Source organism: Mastigoproctus giganteus, chromosome 6 (assembly GCF_048544385.1).
Source record: "Mastigoproctus giganteus isolate SK-2022 chromosome 6, ASM4854438v1, whole genome shotgun sequence".
In the NCBI taxonomy this organism is placed as follows: Eukaryota; Metazoa; Arthropoda; class Arachnida; order Uropygi; family Thelyphonidae; genus Mastigoproctus; species Mastigoproctus giganteus.
This window is the reverse complement of record NC_143580.1, coordinates 112,363,649-112,387,972: the sequence shown is the minus strand read 5'-3', so window position 1 is coordinate 112,387,972 and position 24,324 is coordinate 112,363,649. Positions and strand designations below refer to the sequence as shown.

The window sequence follows — 24,324 nt, the reverse complement described above, 5'->3', positions numbered from 1 at the left end:
TCAAATAAGTTCAAGGCAGAATTAGACAATCATTTGGAGTGAATGGATTGGTGAAACGAGAAAAAGTTTTTTTTTTTTTGGCTGATGCTATATAAGCTTGCTTTCGTGCAACATATGCCTCTACTAATGCTAATGCTAACTGCCAGGTTCTATCTTATGTGCATTACTCTAATATCTTAAACAGAACTAAGCAGAATAAACAAAACAAATTCTTTAATGCAAAACAAAATATTAAGCTATACACAAATGTTATACTTCTGTGCCAATTAAAAATACTAGATAATATTTAAATTTATGATTAAAATACATTATAGTTAAGCAGCTCATAAAACAAATTATCCCAAAAAAAAGTTTAGGACTCCTTCCCAAAAAATAATACAGCTTCAATCTCCCAGATTTGTCAAGGACAACATATTAATGTTGTCCTTGACAAGGTTGACATTGATAATGTCAGTGAGTTTCTGCAAAGGAGGACTTAAAGGAGCTGCCTTCATAACTGGCTAAACAGGATTTTGAGGAGGAAGAGGAAGATTGTGCCAATTAGGACCCTCACCATAAAGGCACTTCAATCAGCTTTGGCAGAAACACAAACAGCCTGTGAAACTCTATATGATAATGACTCAGACTGGGAATGCGACTCTTCCATCCAAAGAGCTGTTACTAACATATTGAAGCCCTACTACAATATGTTAGAAGAGAGCAAGAGAAAGGCTCAACAGACGCCATTGCTGTAGTTCTTCTCTATGGCCAAAGAACCTGCAGAACTGGTCGACCCTCCATCAGGCCCATCCCGTTAACGCCACCCCCATTACACCACTGTCAAAAAATATCAATAAGGGGAGGCGGCAGACAACGGCGTTACCACATACTCCAAAGATGGCTCTACGGGAATGAAGTACTAATTTCAATTTTTATTTTATTACTTATATTTTATCTATAAATATTATTTATATCTTATAATTATAAAATACCTGCAAATATTTAATATAAAAAAACTTATATTAACTGTTATGGTTCAGTTTTCATAGTGAAGAAACCTATCTAATTTAAATACATTATAATTATTCCTCCATTTATGCCACTTCAGCTAACGACCCTGAGGAGGTGGAATGTAACCCCCAGCGTAAATTGGTGCCTACCTGTATTGTTATTGTTGAAGAATTCAATAAAAAAAAAAAAAACAATAAATTTTCCAGAAATCTAAAAGAAAGTGGGTCATCTGTCAGACAACCTACCACCTTGTTTGCTACAGTTGGGGGTGCCACTACTACCAGGTTCAAGTTCATCAGAATGGTTGAAAGGCAGTTCTAAGCATCTTTAAATAACTAAGCAAATTATTGCCCTTTCCTTACAATATATGCTTTTTTTGAATTCTAGAAACTTTTACAACAGAAAAAGAGTAAGCGAAAGAATAGAATTTTGAATGAAAGAATTTAACTGTAGTCTGTCTTCTGCTTCTAGGAATTGATAGCAATTATAAGAAGCAGAAGGTAGACCATAGATTAGTGCTTAGATTTTTTATTACAAAAACAATTAAACACCTTTGAAACGTTTAGGACACTGGTCTGAGTTTCTCTAAACTCTCCCATAGAATTTTGCTCAAAGATAGATGTGTATTATATGTTAATATCAATATTTTTACATATTATCATATAAAATTATATCATATTAATATTTGTTGTAGGCACATAAAGCAACCATTTGGCTAGTGAAACATCTTCCTCAAAATAGAGACATATTCATGACAACAGGTGGAAGTGGCTCCTTGTGTTTATGGAAATAGTAAGTTTCTCTCTCTCTCTCTCTCTCGGTAATTTATAATAAACAGAATCGAGAATAATCAGAACTGTATAAAAAATTTATTTAAATAATCACCTGCACAGCTGAGGTAATTTAGTTACATTAATTAAATCATTATCCAAAACTGTGATCCCATTTTGTCTGGGCAGCTCTAGAGGGCTCCCTTAAATCTTGATGTTTACTATAGTGACATGGCATCTCTTTGCAAATCCATTATGGTGTATTGTTCGTGTTATGTGGCTGGCTTCTTAGCTTTCAGGAAGCTGTGATCATTTGGAAGGCATCTTCCTGGTACTTGTCCTTGGCCTCTGCTGTACATTTATTGAGCCTCCAGTCTTTGCAAAGCAAGACTGGAGGCTGGTCCTTAAGAATTAGAAATGTGAGGAGGAGATAGAAAATTGGAAGGAAGAAGAGCAAGCAGAATAAGTTGGATAAACATAGGAAAGAAAGTAGTAGTAGTTTGCATGATGTTAAATCCTAAATCACTAGCATGTTAGTGCTGCTAGTGTCAACCCTATGCTGGTATGATTCATGATGTTTGCATGTTGAAATCTCAAACAGCAGCCTCTGAAAATACATCTCCCAGAAGACCAGGAGTTTATCCTACATCTGGACCAGACCAAGATTTATCAGCAAAGACTAGGTGTAGTCTTAAGATTACTTGAAATTCCACAATGACAGCCAGATCAGATTCAGAAAATCCTATGAGCGGGAGTGTGAAAGGCCCCACTCCAGAGAAGACATTGTTCTCAGTTGTCAACAAAACTAATAATGTTGTCATCTGCTCTGTTTTTATGAATTTTACAGCAAAATTCATAAAAACAGAGCATAAAAACATAAAAACAATAGGAAAAGTCACAAAGCCACTGGCTGGAAATTACTGGCTATGTGACTTTTCCTATTGTTTTTGTTTATTGTCATTTTTGTATTGCTTGCCTTGCCTTTTCATTGATCTGGAGTTGATCAGTCATGGTGAAGCCCTGACTGACTAAACAGGCAGAACTAGACTAAAGGTGGGCTGGACAGTTGCAGTAGTGCTTATTTGTATTGGGCCTTAAACAGTTAGTAAAAGGTCAGTTATTATAAGTCAGTTAATAACTGACTTATAATATTGTATATTTAATTTATTTTATAATAACCCTTTGTAGTCCAGCATTATTTTCACTGTATTCTCCATGCTGTCCAGCCATTCAGTGAAACAAATGACTAGTTGAAATATGATGTTTAAAAGTTATTTTCTGGTTTACATGGACTAATATACAAAACAGCACGACAAAAGAGTTAAAAGCTCTAATGCAATATTTCTCCCTAGAAGAAAATATTCACAAAACCTTCCATCCGGATAATTAATAATATTTTTTACTTTGAGCCCCTACTTTGGATTCCTTGTTTCTCCTTTTGTGGGTGGGCAGAGATGCAACATTTAAAATATCTGTAGAAATTTCTTCTTGCTAAATACATTGTTGAAAAATTTAGTTCTCTTTGTGCATTCTTCAGACTAATATTTTTTATGTTAATGTTTTCATTTAGTGAACCTAATGCCAGTGAACCTAATCTTACAAATAACAGTTTCCAACTGTTCCATAGGAACAGTTGGAAATTGTTATTTGTAATAGTTTCCTTCCCCTCCTCCCCCAGTTTCTTCAGAAAGCCATAACAATTGAAACAATTTGAAAAAAAGCCGTGAATTAGGGTTGAATTTGAAAGTCTGCAATTCTGCCCAGACACGATAGGAGGGAGTATATGATGAGAGCCTTGTCGATCAATTCGGCCCTGGAGGGATTGTGCAAGGCTCAAGGGGTAGAATTTTTTTCAGCCTGGACTGTACTTGTTAACAGGAGAGATTGCTTCTACAGGGATGGGATACACTTAAATAGAAAGGGTGCAAGAATTTTTGCTGATGCTGTCGAGGCAGTGTTAGGTGGGTCGGAAAACTGCTAGTTGGGGGGGGGATACAAGGACTAATAGATTAACAGTAGCCACTGGCAGAGGTGGAAGTGATTCTTGCACTGCTTCTATTGAAATGAGCAGAAGCCTGAAAAACAAGATTCAGGATATTTCAGAGACTGCTGGGAGTCATTGCGGTACAAGTAAACACATGGGTTGTGTTAGGGTAGCTAAGAATAGAAACAGGTGCATGTATACCTGCGTGTACACCAATGCTAGGAGTTTGGTAAATAAATTTGATGAATTTGAGGTATTGCTCAAAACATCAAAGGCAGATATTGTTGGGATATCAGAGACGTGGTGTCACACAGATATAAGTAATGCAGAACTGGAATTTGGGGAATACAATGTGTATAGAAAGGATAGACAGGACAGGACAGGACGGGAGGAGGGGTTATGCTATTAGTTAAGAAACACATAAAGTCCAAGGAAATGAAGCCAGTCGACATCGATGGACAGGGCAGTGTCGAGTCAGTTTGGTGTGACATAAGCATAGGGGAATCAAAATTGTGAGTAGGAGTGTGCTATAGGCCTAATGACTCTGATGAGTATAATAAGATATTGTACAGGGAAATAGAGTGGGCCAGTAAATCAGAGAGTCTTATAATGGGGGATTTTAATTTCCCAGATATTGACTGGAATTTGTGGGTTGGTCACTCGCACACTAGCAAGGCTTTTGTGGATTTATTGGATGATTGTTTTCTACATCAGCATGTTCGTGAGGCAACAAGAGGGAGCAATACTCTTGATCTGATTATCAGTAGTGATTCTTCATGCATTAAGAATCTGCAGATAAATGAACCACTAGGTGGCAGTGATCACAGTGTGTTGAAGTGGGATTTACTCAAGGAGGTAACTACCATCAGAGGTAAAGGGAAGGGTTTTTGTTTTCGTAAAGGCGACTATGATGGTCTGAGACAGTATTTAAATTCTATACAGTGGGACCAACTGATGATGTTACCAACAGCAAACTCAAAATGGGAAGCATTCAAGGAACTAATCTTGGAGGCTACCAGGCTTTACATACCAACTAAGAAATATTGTTCAAGGTTTAGGCCTAAATGGTTGTCAGATGAACTAATGAGACAGGTGGCAGAGAAGAAAAATGCATGGGATACATACAAATTAATGGGTGACATGGAAGACTATGATAGATATAAGTTGGTCTGTAACCAAGTCACAAAGGAGATTAGGCAGGCAAAGGCAGACTACGAAAAATCCTTGGCAAAGGATGCAAAGAAAAACAGAAAAGAGTTCTTTACATATTTAAACTCAAGAAGGAAAGGGATGAATCAGATTGGTCCACTGGATATTGATGGTTCAACAGTTGACGATCCTGCTCAGGTGGCTAACAATCTAAACGATTATTTTGCATCTACATTCACGCATGAGGAGTTATTCAGGAAGGAGAATGATGTAGGTAAAGTAAACATTGGCAGTGAGCTGGATGATTTTGTAATAACTGAGAGGAAAGTGGAGGAGAGATTGTTGAGGATAAACATGAAAAAGGCACCTGGGGTGGATGGGATCTATCCAGTTATATTAAAGGAGGCAGCAAAGGAAGTAAGCAAACCCCTAGCCATAATTATGAGAGCTTCTTTGGACTCAGGGGAGGTACCCATAGACTGGAGATGTGCAATGTAACCCCAATTCACAAAGGAGGATCAAAGGCTGACACAAGTAATTATAGACCTGTTAGTTTAACTTCTGTTCCAGGTAAATTAATGGAGGCACTGGTTAAAGAAGCACTGCAGGATCATCTAGACAAGAATTCAGTTATAGCTCAGACGCAGCATGGTTTTGTTAAGGGCAGGTCTTGCCTGACCAATTTGATTGGATACTATGATGTAGTCACAAAAGAACTGGATGCAGGGAATAACTTTGATATTATATATTTGGATCTTAGAAAGGCGTTTGATACTGTTGCACATGGAAGACTGCTGCACAAATTGGAGCAGTGTGGCATTGGAGGCAAATTGCTGCTATGGATAAGGGGATGGTTGAGTGGCAGAAGACAGAGAGTGGTAATCAATGGACACTGCTCAACGTGGACTAATGTTATTAGTGGAGTTCCTCAGGGTTCGGTGTTGGGTCCGTTGTTGTTTTCGGTGTTTATGAATGATATTGATGATGGGATATCAAGTTTAATGTCCAAGTTTGCAGATGATACAAAGGTTGGCAGGGTTGTTAAGGACACTACTGACGCTATGCTGCTGCAACAGGATCTGGAAAGGTTGAACAGATGGGCTGAGAGGTGGCAAATGAAGTTTAACATTGACAAATGTAAAGTACTACATATGGGAAACAGTAACCCCAGAGCAACGTATCAACTCTGCGGTACTACACTGACAGTGGTGGAGAATGAAAAGGACCTGGGGGTAATTGTGCAGGCAGATATGAAGTTCTCTGAGCAGTGCAGACGAGCTGCAAGAGTAGCTCATGGTGTCTTGTCAATGATATACAGGAATTTTTCTAGCAGGGATAAGGAGGTGATTATTCCCTTGTATAAGGCAATGGTTAGGCCACATCTTGAGTACTGTATACAGGTCTGGAGGCCTCATTTCAAGAAGGATGTAGAGCTGCTGGAACGGGTACAGAGAAGGGCAACAAGATTAGTGAATGGAACAAAGGGTTGCTCTTACGAAGAAAGGCTTAAGTTTTGCAAATTACAGAGTCTGGAGACTAGGCACCGGCGAGGTGATCTGATAGAGGTGTATAAGGCTTTGAATGGTTTGAGCATGCTCAATGCCAATGGGATTCTTCATCTTGCTCAGAATAATCACCTCAGAGGGCATAAATTCAAATTGAGGAAGGATGGATGTCGGATAGATGTGCGGAAATTTGCCTTTGGCCAGCGGGTGGTTGGTTGGTGGAACCGACTTCCATCACTTGTTGTTGAAGTTGATAGCCTAAACAAATTTAAGGCTCAACTGGACAGGTATTTCGAACGAACGGAGGGGTGAAATGGGAGTGGTGTGTGTTTTTTTTTTTTTTTGGCTGATGCTGAATAAGCTTGCTTTCTTGCATCATATGCCTCTACTAATGCTAATGCTAAATTTTGCCATCAGAAAGCCCTTAGATCTTAATAGCATATCTAAATACTTTAACACTGGAAAGAAAACAATCCCAACTGCCATTAATAATTAAATATAAACATCAGTAAATATCCACTTAGTTTTTCATACTGTTTATATGAAGTATAAATGGATGGTAGTACAGCGGGAAAATGGATTTTATAATCAGAAATGCCAACAGTCACACCAGTTTGTATGTTGGACCTGAGAAGGACTGCAAGGAGGGGACCCACACACTGCCTGCCATTAACTGTTGAATATAAACATCGATTTAGTTTTTCAAATTGTTTATGTAAAGCATAAATAAATGCCAACACCAATTGTTGCACCAGCAGTTGAGACCAAGAAAAAAAAAATAAATAAAAATACTGCCTGCTGTTAACAATTGAATATAAACATAGATTTAGTTTTTAAGATTCTTTATGTGAAGTATAAATTGATCACAGTACAATAATTGAGTCAGTACCACAGGAAAACAAGTTTCTTAATCAAAAACACCAACGTTCTCAGTACGAAAAGCATCTGACTGAAAGAGGATTAAAAAAAAAACAATGCCAGTTGCTTTTCATAATTGAATATAAATATCCATAAACCTGGATTACGTTTTTCGGATTGATTATGTGAAATTTAAATAGATGGTTATACAATAATTGCACCTGTACAGATGAAAAACAAATTCTGTAATTGGAAACACTGATGAGTGCACTGGACTGGAAATGGAATTTTATAATGTCCAACACAACATTGGACTGCAAAGGGTTAATAAAAGTTTAAATTTTGTTGTACTGATTTACTAATTGTGTTGGATTGTTTGCAGAGCAACCTAAAGATATTTGAAGGCATGTGCGTGGACTGGTCTCTGTGACACTTCTGAAGGCTCAAAGTCAGTAACAGCTTGCACTGTAGTTGGTGATAGCGAGTGTCTATGAGAAAGAATGGATCAGTGCTGAGATCTTTGCAGCTTTGAATGCAGAATGAGTGTGAGGGAGAGTCATGCAGATGCCAATATATCAACAAACAACAGTCAACATTGGTTAAGGGCTCCCGTTTTGTGGTGTGGCAAGTCTGTGGTGACTGGCTCAACAGTGATTGAATAACCAGCAAAAGATCACACGTGGGACAGCCATGTGTGGTCAGTGCCCATGATGAGCATTATCCTGGATGCACTGTTGGTGTTCAGTGGTATGATTTGGGGATTGTTTTCATGGCATACTCTTGGTCCTCTGATCAATGGCTTGATGGGAATACCTACCTTTCTATCATCACTGACCAAGTACACCCAGTCCTGATGACCCATCCAAGTACACCCCATCCGACAACACCAACATCTGTCAATCAGACAGTGCACATGCCACAAGTCCTGGCAGGTTGTTAACTGGTTTCAGGAACATGACAGTGAATTTTGTGATAGATAAATTCTCCTTTCTTCCATACCTGCCCAACTTACTGGATGTCAGCCCAATTGAGCATGTTTGGAAAAGGATGCTTGGTGCTACAACCATCCACCTGACAGTGTGCTGGCATTACTGGATACATTGTGCAATGCATAGGTAACATTACCACAAAACACCTGCAGGGAATAACTTTGATATTATATACTTGGATCTTAGAAAGGCTTTTGATACTGTTGCACATGGAAGACTGCTGCACAAATTGGAGCAGTGTGGCATTGCATGCAAATTGCTGCTATGGATAAAGGGGTGGTTGAGGGGGAGAAGACAGAGAGTGGTTATCAATGGACACTGCTCATCATGGACTAATGTTATTAGTGGACTCCCTCAGGGTTCAGTGTTGGGTCCATTATTGTTTTCTGTATTTATAAATAATATTGATGATGGTATATCAAGCTTAATGTCCAAGTTTGCAGATGGTACAAAGGTTGGCAGGGTTGTTAAGGACACTACTGACTCTATACTGCTGCTGCAACAGGATCTGGAAAGGTTGAGCAGATGGGCTGAGAGGTGGCAAATGAAGTTTAACATTGACAAAGGTAAAGTACTACATATGGGAAACATCAACCCCAGGGCAACGTATCAACTCTATGGTACTACGCTGACAGTGGTAGAGAATGAAAAGGACCTGGGGGTGATTGTGCAGGCAGATATGAAGTTCTCTGAGCAGTGCAGACGAACTACAAGAGTAGCTCATGGTGTCTTGTCAATGATATACAGGAATTTTTCTAGCAGGAATAAGGAGGTGATTATTATTCACTTGTATAAGGCAATGGTCAGGCTACACCTTGAGTACTGTATACAGGTCTGGTGGCCTCATTTCAAGAAGGATGTAGAGCTGCTTGAACTAGTGCAGAGAAGGGCAACAAGATTAGTGAATGAAACAAAGGGTTGCTCTTACGAAGAAAGGCTTAAGTTCTGCAAATTACAGTGTCTGGAGACTAGGCACCGGCGAGGTGATCTGGTAGAGGTGTCTAAAGCCTTGAATGGTTTGAGCATGCTCAATGCAAAGAGGTAACTACCATTAGGGGTAAAGGGAAGGGTTATTGCTTCCGTAAAGGCGACTACGATGGACTGAACTGAGACAGTATTTAAATTCTATACAGTTGAACCAACTGATGATGTTATCAACAGCAAATTCAAAATGGGAAGCATTCAAAGAACTTATCTTGGAAGCTACTAGGCTTTACATACCAACTAAGAAATATTGTTCAAGGTTTAGGCCAAAATGGATGTCAGATGAACTAATGAGGCATATGGCAGAGAAGAAAAATGCATGGGATACTTACAAATTAACACATGACATAGAAGCCTATGATAGATACAAGTTGATATGCAACCAAGTTACAAAGGAGGTTAGGCAGGCGGAGGCAGATTACGAGAAATCCTTGGCAAGGGATGCAAAGAAAAACAGCAAAGAGTTCTTTACTTATGTAAACTCTAGAAGGAAGGGGATGAATCAGATTGGTCCACTTGATATTGATGGGTCAACTGTTGATGATCCTGCTCAGGTAGCTAACAAACTAAATGAATATTTTGCATCGACATTCACACATGAGGAGTTATTCAGCAAGGGGAATGCCAGAGGTGTAGTCAACTCTAGCAGTAAGCTACAGAATCTTGAAATAACTGGGAGTAAAGTGGAGGAGAAACTGTTGAAGATAAACACAAGAAAGGCACCCGGGGTGGATGGGATCTATCCAGTTATATTAAAGGAGGCAGCAAAGGAAGTAAGCAAACCCTTAGCCATAATTATGAGAGCTTCCTTGGACTCAGGAGAGGTACCCATAGAGTGGAAATGTGCAAATGTGACCCCAATTCACAAAGGAGGATCAAAGGCTGACACAAGTAATTATAGACCTGTGAGCTTAACTTCTGTTCCAGGAAAATTAATGGAGGCACTGGTTAAAGAAGCACTGCAGGATCATTTAGACAAGACTTCAGTTATAGCTCAGACACAGCATGGTTTTGTTAAGGGGAAGTCTTGCCTGACCAACTTGATTGGATACTATGATGCAGTCACAAAAGAACTGGATGCAGGGAATAACTTTGATATTATATACTTGGATCTTAGAAAGGCTTTTGATACTGTTGCACATGGAAGACTGCTACACAAATTGGAGCAGTGTGACATTGGAGGCAAATTGCTGCTATGGATAAAGGGGTGGTTGAGGGGGAGAAGACAGAGAGTGGTAATCAATGCACACTGCTCATCATGGACTAATGTGATTAGTGGAGTCCCTCAGGGCTCAGTGTTGGGTCCATTATTGTTTTCTGTATTTATAAATGATATTGATGATGGTATATCAATCTTAATGTCCAAGTTTGCAGACGATACAAAGGTTGGCAGGGTTGTCAAGGACACTACTGACACTATGCTGCTGCAACAGGATCTGGAAAGGTTGAGCAGATGGGCTGAGAGGTGGCAAATGAAGTTTAACATTGACAAATGTAAAGTACTACACATGGGAAACAGCAACCCCAGAGCAACGTATAAACTCTGTGGTACTACACTGACAGTGGTAGAGAATGAAAGGGACTTGGGGGTGGTTGTGCAGGCAGATATGAAGTTCTCTGAGCAGTGCAGACGGGCTGCAAGAGTAGCTCATGGAGTATTGTCAATGATATACAGGAATTTTTCCAGCAGGGATAAGGAGGTGATTATTCCATTGTATAAGGCAATGGTCAGGCCACACCTAGAGTACTGTATACAGGTCTGGAGGCCTCATTTCAAGAAGGATGTAGAGCAGCTGGAACGAGTACAGAGAAGGGCAACAAGATTAGTGAATGGAACAAAGGGGTGCTCTTACAAAGAAAGGCTTAAATTTTGCAAATTACAGTGTCTGGAGACTAGGCACCAGCGAGGTGATCTGATAGAGGTGTATAAAGCCTTGAATGGTTTAAGCATGCTCAATGCTGATGGGATTCTTCCTCTAGCTCAGAAAAATCACCTGAGAGGGCATAAATTCAAATTGAGGAAAGACAGATGTAGGATAGACGTGCGGAAATTTGCCTTTAGCCAGCGTGTGGTTGGTTGGTGGAACAGACTTCCATCCCTTGTGGTGGAGGTTGATAGCCTAAATTAGTTTAAGGCTCAGCTGGACAGGTATTTTGAACGAACAGTGGGGTGAAGTGGAAGTGGTTTTTTTTTTTTTTTGGCTGATGCTGCATAAGCTTGCTTTCTTGCATCAAATGCCTCTACTAATGCTAATGCCGATGGGATTCTTCCTCTTGCTCAGAATAATCACTTGAGAGGGCATAAATTCAGATTGAGGAAAGACAGATGTAGGATAGATGTGCGGAAATTTGCCTTTAGCCAGCGGTTAGTTGGTTGGTCTTGTATCATATGCCTCTACTAATGCTAAAGCCTTGTAAAGTCCATATCAAGATGTTACGGCTGTACTAAAGTTGTAACACAGCATAGGGCGGGGCCAAAAAGTGTTGCTAATGCAAAGCTGCATGTGTGTGTGATGTTTCTAACTTGTCTTAATGGCTACACAATTAAACAAGAAAGGGGCTGTGATGGAGATAAATATAAAGGAGGCAGAAATGGAGGTAAGTGATCATGGATTAGATAGAAATGTAGGACCCTCCAGGGATCAAGGTGGAATGTAAGGTAGAAGAGTAGAGTAGAAGAGCAAAGAGCAGAAAGTTTTAAGCAGCCATAAGAGACTTAAAGAATAATGAGGATGATAGGGAAGAAGAAAAGTTGCAAAAAGATCAAAGACAGTGTAAATGAAAGACAAGCTTGGTGCAAGAGTACATGTGAACAGGCGAAGTTTTTATGGCTCTAGCAAATAGAGAAGTTTTTGCTTTTTTATCGACATCAATTGGAATATGAATTTATTTTTTTGAGTTGCTTTATATTCCTAGTAAAATACTTTAGTTTAAATTGAATTTAAACAGAGATTTTGTAGGTTATTACTTAGTATTGGTAAGGGTAGCAAATCTACATGTGGACTGGTTTTGCAGCTCCTGCGAACGAAAAGTTTTTAATTATACTTAGCCGCATTATTGCCTTAATTGTTAGATTAAATTATTTTGTATAAACAGCTTATAGACCTAGTCAAACTCCGTGGCTTATTTTGAATTTAGATAGCGCGATTTGGAAAGTAAATAATACCTCGTGTCCGTAGATTAACTGTTCGTAACTTGCCACCATTGTTATAAGATACAACGTGTGCTAGCATAAGATTTTAACGGAAAACTAGATAGCGAGTATAGTAGAATCAATTAATCAGTAAAATTTATTAATCTTATTAAATTTCATTGTCAATTGAATTGTACTTTATTAACTAAATAAATATAGCGACCTAGTTATTACAAACATAACGTCATAAATTAATACATATAAGTTGACAGGGGATAAGAAAGTCATATAACATAAATCGGAGATTATATTAGATACCGAAATACATATATATAGTGTTATAACTGCATTGGGATGTAGATTTAGGGTTATATTTTGTATTGGAATTTTATTGAACTTGAATAGAAATCATGACTCAGACCAGAGCAGCAAAGAAAAAGGCTCAAACTAGTGGAAGTGCTGTGGCTCAGGGGAGAACTGAGGGGGGGGGCAGTTGTCCTCTGAATCACAGTCTATGGAAATGCATTGCTTGTTTGATGTTTGTGGAGCAATCAGGAATGGGACATGATATTGCCAAGGGGAATATCATGTCCCATTCCTCGGCACTGTTATGGGCTTATGTGAGAGCTTGAAGGACAGGGTGGATGCCCTCGAAGAATTTAAATTGAGGGACCCATCAAGCTCTCAGCTGCCCACATGAATGCCATAGCTTGCACTTGGACATCATGCAACACAGCGGCAATCCTCAAGGCAGAATGCGCTGGTCCCAAAGAAACTAGTTGTTGTAGGTGACTCTATTGTCAGGGAAACAGGGAACATATTGTGCAAAAATGATAGATGTAACAGGACCCGGGTATGTCTGCCAGAGGCAAAGATTGATGATGTTGTAGGGCAGATATTGTAGGGCAGATATCATCCTTTAAGGGCACAAAGGGTAATATTGTTATACACGTTGGCACTAACGATATTAAGAGTAGGAGACCGGCAGAATTACTTAACAAGAAAAAGACTGCTGAAAAAAAACCATGAGTTAGGGTTCAATTTGAAAGTGACTGCAATTTTGCCCAGACACGATATGAGGGAGTATATTATGAGAGCCTTGTCGATCAATTCGGCCCTGGAGAGATTGTGCAAGGCTCAAGGGGTAGAATTTTTCTCACCCTGGTCTGTGCTTGTTAACAGGAGAGACTGCTTCTACAGGGATGGGATACACTTAAATAGAAAGGGTGCAAGAATATTTGCTGATGCTATCGAGGCAGAGTTAGGTGGGTCAGAAAACTGCTAGCTTGGGGGAATTCACATGGACTAATAGATTAACCATAGATTAACCGCTGTCAGAGGTAAAAGTGATTCTTGCACTACTTCTATTGAAATGCAATTGGACAGCAGCCTGGAAAGCAAGGCAATGAGAATTTTCAGGACTGCTGGGAGTCATAGTGGAACAAGTAAATACATGGGCTGTGTTAGGGTAACTAAGAGTAGAAACAGGTACATGTATACATGCATGTACACCAATGCTTAGAGTATAGTTAATAAATTCGATGAGCTTGAAGTGCTAGTCAAGACACCAAAGGCAGATATTGTTGGGATATCAGAGACATGGTGTCACACAGACATAAGAAGTGCAGAACTAGAATTTGGGGAGTACAATATGTACAGAAAGGATAGACAGGACACAGGAGGGGAGGAGGGGTTATTCTGTTAGTTAAGAAACACACAAAATCTAAGGAGGTGCATCCAATTGATGTTGATGGACAATGCAATGTTGAGTCCGTTTGGTGTGACATAAGCACTGGGAAAGGGAAAATGTGTTATAGGCCTAATCAATCTGATGAGTATAATGAGCAGTTGTGCAGAGAAATAGAGTGGGCCAGTAAATTAGTGCCTTATAATGGGGGATTTTAATTTCCTGGATTAAAAATTAAAAATTTCCCGGATTAACTGGAATTTGTGGGTTGGTCACTCTCATACTAGCAAGGCTTTTGTGGATTTATTGGATGATTATTTTCTACAGCAGTATGTTCGGGAGGCAACTAGATGGAGTAATTCTCTTGATCTGATTATCAGTAGTGATTCTAATTGCATCAAGAATCTGCAGATAAAGGAACACCTAGGTGGCAGTGATCACAGAGTGCTGAAGTGAGATTTACTCAAAGAGGTAACTACCATCAAGGGTAAAGGGAAGGGTTTTTGCTTTCGTAAAGGTGACTATAGTGGTCTGAGACAGTATTTAAATTCTATACGGTAGAGCCAACTGATGATGTTACCAACAGCAAATTCAAAATGGGAAACATTCAAAGAATTAATCTTGGAAGCCACTAGGCTTTTCATATCAACAGAGAAATATTGTTCAAGATATAGGCCTAAATGGATGTCAGATGAACTAATTAGACATGTGACAGAGAATAAAAATGCATGGGATACATATAAATTAACATGTGACACAGAAGCCTCCGATAGATATAAACTGGTCTGTAACCAACTTACAAATGAGGTTAGGCACGCGAAGGCAGATTACCAGAAATCTTTGGCAAAGGATGCAAAGAAAAACAGCAAAGAGTTCTTTACTTACATAAACTAGAAGGAAGAAGATCAATCAGATTGGTCCACTTGATATCAATGGTTCAACTGTTGATGATCTTGCTCAGGTAGCTAACAAACTGATGAATATTTTGCATCGACATTCACACATGAGGAGTTATTCAGAGAGGGGAATGCCAGAGGTGTATTCAACTCTGGCAGTAAGCTAGATAATCTTGTAATAACTGAGAGTAAAGTGGGGAAGAAATTGTTGAAGATAAACACAAGAAAGGTACCCGGGGTGGATGGAATCTATCCAGTTATATTAAAGGAGGTAGCAAAGGAAGTAAGCAAACCCTTAGCCATAATTATGAGAGCTTCCCTGGACTCAGGGGAGGTACCCATGGACTGGAGATGTGCAAATGTGACTCCAATCCACAAAGGAGGATCAAAGGGAGATACGGGTAATTACAGACCTGTTAGTTTAACTTCTGTTCCAGGGAAATTAATGGAGGAATAATTAATGGAAATTATAGCTCGGACACTGCATGGGTTTGTTAAGGGGAAGTCTTGTCTGACTAATTTGATTGGATACTATGATGTAGTCACAAAGGAACTAGATGCAAAGAATAACTTTGATATCATATATTTGGATCTTAGAAAAGCCTTTGATACTGTTGCACATGGAGACTGCTGCACAAATTGGAGCAATGTGACATTAGAGGCAAATTGCTGCTATGGATAAAGGGATGGTTGAGTGGGAGAAGACGGAGAGTGATAATCAATGAACACTGCTCTTCGTGGACTAATCTTATTAGTGTAGTCCCTCGGGTTCAGTGTTGGGTCCATTGTTGTTTTCTGTATTTATAAATGATATTGATGATGGTATATCAGGCTTAATGTCCAAGTTTGCAGATGATACGAGGTTGGCAGGGTTGGGCTGTCAATGACACTAATGACAGTACACTGCTGCAACAGGATCTAGAAAAGTTGAGTAGATGGGCTGAGAGGTGGCAAATGAAGTGTAACATTGACAAATGTAAAGTACTACATATTGGAAGCAGTAATCCCAGAGTACCATATCAGCTCTGTGGTACCACACTGACAATGGTAGAGAATGAAAAGGACCTGGTGGTAATTGTGCAGGTAGATATGAAGTTTTCTGAGCAGTGCAGATGGTCTGCAAAAGTAACTCATGGTGTCTTGTCAATGATATACAGGAATTTTTCTATCAGGAATAAGGAGGTGATTATCCCCTTGTATAAGGCAATGGTCAGGTCACACCTTGAGTATTGTATACAAGTCTGGAGGCCTCATTTTAAGAAGGATGTAGAGCTGTTGGAATGAGTACAGAGAAGGGCAACAAGATTAGTGAATGGAACAAAGGGTTGCTCTTTCAAAGAAAGGCTTAAGTTTTCAAATTAGTGTCTGGAGACTAGGCACTCGCGAGGTAATCTGATTGAGGTGTATAAAGCATTAGTAGAGGCATTTGATGCAAGAAAGCAAGCTTATGCAGCATCAGCCAAAAAAAAAAAATAAATAAATAAATAAATAAAAAATAACCACTTCCACTTCACCCCTCTGTTCGTTCGAAATACCTGTTCAGCTGAGCCTTAAACTTATTTAGGCTATCAACTTCCACGACAAGGGATGGAAGTCTATTCCACCAACCAACCACCCGCTGGCTAAAGGCAAATTTCCTCACGTCTATCCTACGTCTGTCTTTTCTCAATTTGAATTTATGCCCTCTCAGGTGATTATTCTGAGCAAGAGGAAGAATCCCATCAGCATTGAGCATGCTCAAACAATTCAAGGCTTTATACACCTCTGTCAGATCACCTTGCCGGTGCCTAGTCTGCAGACACTGTAATTTGCAAAACTTAAGCCTTTCTTCATAAGAGCACCCCTTTGTTCCATTCACTAATCTTGTTGCTCTTCTCTGTACTCGTTCCAGCATCTCTACATCCTTCTTAAAATGGGGCCTCCAGACCTGTATACAGTACTCTAGGTGTGGTCTGACCATTGCCTTATACAAGAGAATAATCACCTCCTTATCCCTGCTAGAAAAATTCCTATATATCATCGACAATACACCATGAGCTACTCTTGCAGCCAGTCTGCACTGCTCAGAACACTTCATATCTGCCTGCACAACCACCCCCTAGGTCCCTTTCATTCTCTACCACTGTCAGTGTAGTACCACAGAGTTGATACGTTGCTCTGGGGTTGCTGTTTCCCATATGTAGTACTTGACATTTGTCAATGTTAAACTTCATTTGCCACCTCTCAGCCCATCTGCTCAACCTTTCCAGATCTTGTTGCAGTAGCATAGTGTCAATAGTGTCCTTGACAACCCTGCCAATCTTTGTATCGTCTGCAAACTTTGACATTAAGCTTGATATACCATCATCAGTATCATTTATAAATACAGAAAACAATAATGGACCCAACACTGAATCCTGAGGGACTCCACTAATAACATTAGTCCATGATGAGCAGTGTCCATTGATAACCACTCTCTGTCTTCTCCCCCTCAACCACCTCTTTATCCATAGCAGCAATTTGCCTCCAATGTCACACTGCTCCAATTTGTGTAGCAGTCTTCCATGTGCAACAGTATCAAAAGCCTTTCTAAGATCCAAGTATATAATATCAAAGTTATTCCCTGCATCCAGTTCTTTTGTGACTGCATCATAGTATCCAATCAAGTTGGTCAGGCAAGACTTCCCCTTAACAAAACCATGCTGTGTCTGAGCTATAACTGAAGTCTTGTCTAGATGATCCTGCAGTGCTTCTTTAACCAGTGCCTCCATTAATTTTCCAGGAACAGAAGTTAAACTAACAGGTCTATAACTACTTGTGGCACCCTTTGATCCTCCTTTGTAAATTGGGGTCACATTTGCACATCTCCAGTCCATGGGTACTTCTCCTGAGTCCAAGGAAGCTCTCATAATTATGGCTAAGGATTTGCTTACTTCCTTTGCTGCCTCCTTTAATATAACTGGATAGATCCAATCCACCCCAGGTGCCTTTCTTGTATTTATCTTCAACAATTTCTCCTCCACTTTACTCTCAGTTATTACAAGATTCTCTAACTTACTGCCAGAGTTGAATACACCTCTGGCATTCAAATTTGAATGGCACCTCCATTCAAAGCCTTGAATGGTTTGAGCATGCTTAATGCTGATGGGATTCTTCCTCTTGCTCAGCATAATCACCTGAGAGGGCATAAATTCAAATTGAGGAAGGACGCTTGTAGGGTAGATGTGCAGAAGTTTGTCTTTAGCCAGCGGGTGGTTGATTGCTGGAAGAAATTTGCATCTGTCATTGTAGAAGTTGATAGCTTAAATAGATTCAAGGCAGAACATGACAAACATTTGGAGCAAGTGGATGGATGAAATAAAGGTGGTTTTTTTTTTTTTTTTTTTTTTTTTTAGCTGATGCTATATAAGTTTGCTTTCTTGCATCATGTTCCTTTGCGAATGCTAATGCTAAAGACATAATGACTGAATTTGAAGATGTAAGAACAGTTAGATCTAATTTGCAGAAATTCCTCTTCTCTGATGGAACTAAAGTGACAAGAGCTGCTATGAGCAGTATTTTGCAAATCTGGGATCTATTTGAAGCTAATGATGACGTACCGAGTGGTCAAGAGCGAGAGTGCATAGCACGCATTCCTTGAGCGGACCGGGGTTCAAGTCCGTGACTACTAAATAGGATAAATATTTGTATTGACGATTTATTGTAAACTCTGCTGACTTTGTCATGCCAGAGTATAAATAGAAAATTTATTAAATTAGAATGATAATTAAAAAAAAATAAAAATAATGCCAGTGGCATGGCAAGACAGCAGAGCGAAAATAGTCAAAATTAAACATAACGATCAAACCAACAGGGAGGAAAGAGAAGGGTAAAACTCATAATATATAATGTAGATCTGAAAATACAGCATAAGGAATTAGTGCAACAGATATGGGAACAGATTATGCATGATTGAGATTATAATTTGAATTTAGTAAAAGAAAAATTATAATGAGGAACAGTAACTAATGCTTCAAATAAGATAGTTAAAAATTAGATGCTGAAGGTTACCAAAGAAAGTATAAGAAATTTTTATGAACAGTGGTAGACTTTTTTACATTGTCCCTCTTATAGGAATACAGACGTCACAATAGTTCCAGTCTTTTAAATGTCTCTGATATGGGCATATAGTTCAATTTTGTCATAGTAGAAGACATGTCACTGTGCTGAGGTAACTCACACATATAAGGATTGTGTAAATTTCAAAAGAGGGAACCATATAGTCATTCTGTTAAGAGTAAATAATGTTTTTGATATAGACAAAATTTAGAGTTCTAGAAAATGAGAACTGAACATGGATAGAAGAAATCAAAATATAAGTATGAGTTTAAAAATTACACAAGTGAAGGACGAGCAGTCATATATTTAACTAAGAAAATGGAGAGGGAGTTTTGTGATTCTCTTAGCACAAGAGCCTTACATTGTTAAAGGTCTTGTTAAAGGGTATCCTTTAATTTACAGAGTTGTACAGTATGGTCAGAATTGTCAAGCTGCTGTTGTAATTAGACATCAGGAGATAGTTGCTATTGATATATAACTATGTTTTTCACATGGTATTTGCGTTGAAATAATGGTAAGTTTTGGATGCTATACTGTATTAGTCTTTATTGCTAGTTCAGATATGAGCTGAACATGGATAGAAGAAATGCATGCTTATCTAAATTATTTAGATAAGGTGTGTGTTGCATTAAGATCAAGAGATGTGCTTATAGGAATGGGTGAAAATGCCAATTGTTCTGCATGGGGTAGTATAAGCATGGACACGAGTAGAATTAATGGAAGAAACCTTGGCAGCCAATAGGTTAATGGTGTTAAATAGGACAGGGACTTTGAATTTTTCTTCACTATGAGAGTCTCTTTATTGATACAATGGCAATACAGAGTCCTTGACATGTCAAGTACAACTGACCATTCGCCATTTGTTAGTGGACTGTCCCCACTTTCAAATATCTGCTTAAATACCTTTAAATCAATTGCTAATACACAGTGATCAATAAATTTATTACAGATTCTGGGAGATGATCCTAATAAAAAAGAACTATTTACTTTCCTAAATCATATAGGAATATACCATATAATATAACAGCTATTACAATGAAGTTAATATTTCATATTTACCATTAGAATGACATAGTATGGCCTTAGCAGCCTATGTGTCGTTAAACTCAACAACAACAACTGAGTCCTTGATTGATAGTGTCAGGTATTAGAATGTTAAGGACAATTGCACTACAAGTGATCATCGGTGCATTGTATTTAAGATTAAATATTGTCCTAATGATTAATAGTCTGTGAGGTCATAGGTATGCAGTTTTTTCTGCAGCCTGGAGCAAATTTGATGAGTTAGTAAGGGAGAAACTAACTAATGAAAATCAGAATCGGTGGAACAGCAGTCTGAAAGAACACAGTGATGCTGGGTGAAATTTTGTTGAAGGCCATGGATTTCCCCATGAGAAGGTGCAGCAGACATGTTTCCTGCACCTTCATTACCTTGGTCGACCTCAGAGTTTTGGAGAACATGCATTTTGTTGGGTCTACCTGAAAAGGCTATTTCAAAGAGCCAAGCATTAATCATGTTAATACGTAGAAATTAGCATTAGTAGAGGCATTTGATGCAAGAAAGCAAGCTTATGCATCAGCAGCCAGAAAAAAAAAAATTAATTAATAAATAAAAAATAACCACTTCCACTTCACCCCTTCGTTTGTTCGAAATACCTGTCCAGCTGAGCCTTAAACTTATTTAGGCAATCAACTTCCACGACAAGGGATGGAAGTCTATTCCAGCAACCAACCACCTGCTGGCTAAAGGCAAATTTCCTCACGTCTATCCTACATCTGTCTTTCCTCAATTTGAATTTATGCCCTCTCAGGTGATTATTCTGAGCAAGAGGAAGAATTCCATCAGCATTGAGCATGCTCAAACCATTCAAGGCTTTATACACCTCTATCAGATCACCTCGCCGGTGCCTAATCTCCAGACACTGTAATTTGCAAAACTTAAGCCTTTCTTCGTAAGAGAGCACCCCTTTGTTCCATTGATTAATCTTGTTGCCCTTCTCTGTACTCGTTCCAGCAGCTCTACATCCTTCTTGAAATGAGGCCTCCAGACCTGTATACAGTACTCTAGGTGCGGTCTGACCATTGCCTTATACAAGGGAATAATCACCTCCTTATCCCTGCCAAAAAAATTCCTATATATCATCGACAATACACCATGAGCTACTCTTGCAGCCCGTGTGCACTGCTCAGAAAACTTCATATCTGCCTGCACAGCCACCCCCAGGTCCCTTTCATTCTCTGCCACTGTCAGTGTAGTACCACAGAGTTGATACGTTGCTCTGGAGTTGCTGTTTCCCATATGTAGTACTTTACATTTGTCAATGTTAAACTTCATTTGCCACCTCTCAGCCCATCTGCTAACCTTTCCAGATCCTGTTGCAGTAGCATAGCGTCAGTAGTGTCCTTGACAACCCTGCCAACCTTCGTATCGTCTGCAAATTTGGACATTAAGCTTGATATAACATCATCAATATCATTTATAAATACAGAAAACAATAATGGACCCAATAGTGAACCCTGAGGGACTCCACTAATAACATTAGTCCACGATGAGCAGTGTCCATTGATTACCACTCTCTGTCTTCTCCCCCTCAACCACCCCTTTATCCATAGCAGCAATTTGCCTCCAATGCCACACTGCTCCAATTTGTGCAGCAGTCTTCCTTGTGCAACAGTATCAAAAGCCTTTCTAAGATCCAAGTATATAATATCAAAGTTATTCCCTGCATCCAGTTCTTTTGTGACTGCATCATAGTATACAATCAAATTGGTCAGGCATGACTTCCCCTTAACAAAACCATGCTATGTCTGAGCTATAACTGAAGTCTTGTCTAGATGATCCAGCAGTGCTTCCTTAACCAGTGCCTCCATTAATTTTCCGGGAACAGAAGTTAAACTAACAGGTCTATAATTACTTGTCGCCCTTTGATCCTCCTTTGTGAATTGGGGTCACATTTGCACATCTCCAGTCCATGGGTACTTCCCCTGAGTCTAAGGAAGCTCTCATAATTATGGCTAAGGGTTTGCTTGCTTCCTTTGCTGCCTCCTTTAATATGACTGTATAGATCCCATCCACCCCCAGGTGCCTTTCTTGTATTTATCTTCAACAATTTCTCCTCCACTTTACTCTCAGTTATTACAAGATTATCTAGCTTACTGCTAGAGTTGAATACACCTCTGGCATTCCCCTCGCTGAATAACTCATGTGTGAATGTCGATGCAAAATCAATCAGTTTGTTAGCTACCTGAGCAGGATCATCAACAATTGTCCCATCGATATCAAGTGGACCAATCTGATTCATCCCCTTCCTTCTAGAGTTTACATAAGTAAAGAACTCTTTGCTGTTTTTCTTTGCATCCCTTGCCAAAGATTTCTCGTAATTGGCCTTCACCTGCCTAACCTCCTTTGTAACTTGGTTACAGATCAACTTGTATCTATCATAGGCTTCTGTGTCATGTGTTAATTTGTATGTATCCCATGCATTTTTCTTCTCTGCCATATGTCTCATTAGTTCATCTGACATCCATTTAGGCCTAAACCTTGAACAATATTTCTTAGTTGATATGTAAAGCCTAGTAGCTTCCAAGATAAGTACTTTGAATGCTTCCCATTTTAAATTTGCTGTTGGTTACATCATCAGTTGGTCCCACTGTATAGAATTTAAATACTGTCTCAGACCATTTTAGTTGCCTTTAAGAAAGCAAAAATCCTTCCCTTTACTCCTGATTGTAGTTACCTCTTTGAGTAAATCCCACTTCAGCACACTGTGATCACTGCCACCTAGTGGTTCCTTTATCTGCAGATTCTTAATGCATGAAGAATCACTACTGATAACAAATCAAGAGTATTACTCCCTCTAGTTGCCTTCTGAACATGCTGATGTAGAAAACAATCATCCAATAAATCCACAAAAGCCTTGCTAGTGTGTGAGTGACCAGCCCCCAAATTCCAGTCAATATCTGGGAAATTAAAATCCCCCATTATAAGACTCTCTGATTTACTGGCCCACTCTATTTCCCCGTACAGTTTCTTATTATACTCATCAGAGTCATTAGGCCTATAGCACCCTCCTACTCTCAATTTTGATCTCCCAATGCTTATGTCACACCAAACTGACTCGACACTGCAATGTCCAGCAATGTCGACTGGCTTCACTTCCTTGGATTTTATGTATTTCTTAACTAATAGCATAACCCCTCCTCCCTTCCTATCCTGTCTATCCTTTCTGTAGACATTGTACTCCCCAAATTCCAGTTCTGCATTCCTTATATCTGTGTGACACCACGTCTCTGAAATCCCCACAATATCTGCCTTTGATGTTTTGAGCAATACCTCAAATTCATCAAATTTATTTACTAAACTCCTAGCATTGGTGTACACGCAAGTATACATGCACCTATTTCTTTTTCTTAGCTACCCTAACACAACCTGTGTGTTTATTTGTACCCCAATGATTCTCAGGAGTCTCTGAAATATCCTTCATCTTATTTTCCAGGCTACGGCTCATTCCAATAGAAGCAGTGCAAGAATCACTTTCACCTCTGCCAGTGGCTACTGTTAATCTATTAGTCCTTGTATCCCCCCAATCTAGCAGTTTTCCGACCCACCTAACACTGCCTCGATAGCATCAGTAAACATTCTTGCACCCTTTCTATTTAAGTGTATCCCATCTCTGTAGAAGCAGTCTCTCCTGTTTACAAGTACAGACCAGGCTGAAAAAAATTCTGCCCCTTGAAATACATCAGAAATCAGAAATACGTAAAAGGAATTACATAGAGGCAAAAAAGTGATATGTTAATCTAAAAAGAATAGAGGAAGTTCTGAATTTGATGAATGTCAAATGAAATCAAGATACGTGGAGTATTTCCTTTCAGCTTATAACAGATAAATTGAAATTAGATACAATTTCACTCAATGAACTGTACTGGGCTCGGAAAAGCAACTGGTTGGTATGGCACTATTAATGAAATATTAAATGATTTCTTTCCTGGAGATGGATAGATGAAATTCATGAGTTTGTGGGTAGTAAATGGATGGCCAGTGCTCAAAACAGAAGGAACTGGAAAGTTGCTGGAGAGGCCTTCATCCTGCAGTGGATTGAAAATGGCTGATGATGATGAATAGTAAAACAGGAAAAATCTGAATTATACAGGGTGTTTCAGTTAAACGTTTCAGAACTTCTAAGAGGGGTAGGGTACATCCTGACAACTCGAAATCATATAGCAATGTGGGGTCGGAAATGCTTACCTGAAGCGGTGTTGTACACAGAAGCACCATAAAGAAAAGAGACCGTAAGTGAGA

At 39.2% G+C, this 24,324-nt stretch overlaps 1 protein-coding gene across 2 annotated transcripts in view; it reads left to right on the top strand.

Annotated features, from left to right (window-relative positions):
* Positions 1 to 24,324, top strand: part of Wdr92 (dynein axonemal assembly factor 10) — a 160,239-nt gene that overhangs the window by 125,009 nt on the left and 10,906 nt on the right. Inside the window, exon 7 of one of the 2 annotated variants that reach the window (XM_090375264.1) lies at positions 1,695 to 1,782. In XM_090375264.1, the coding sequence (XP_090231390.1) occupies positions 1,695 to 1,782 (88 nt within the window). Of the gene's footprint in view, positions 1 to 1,684; positions 1,783 to 24,324 lie in introns of both variants that reach the window. The other variant, XM_090375263.1, reaches the window with a different exon arrangement.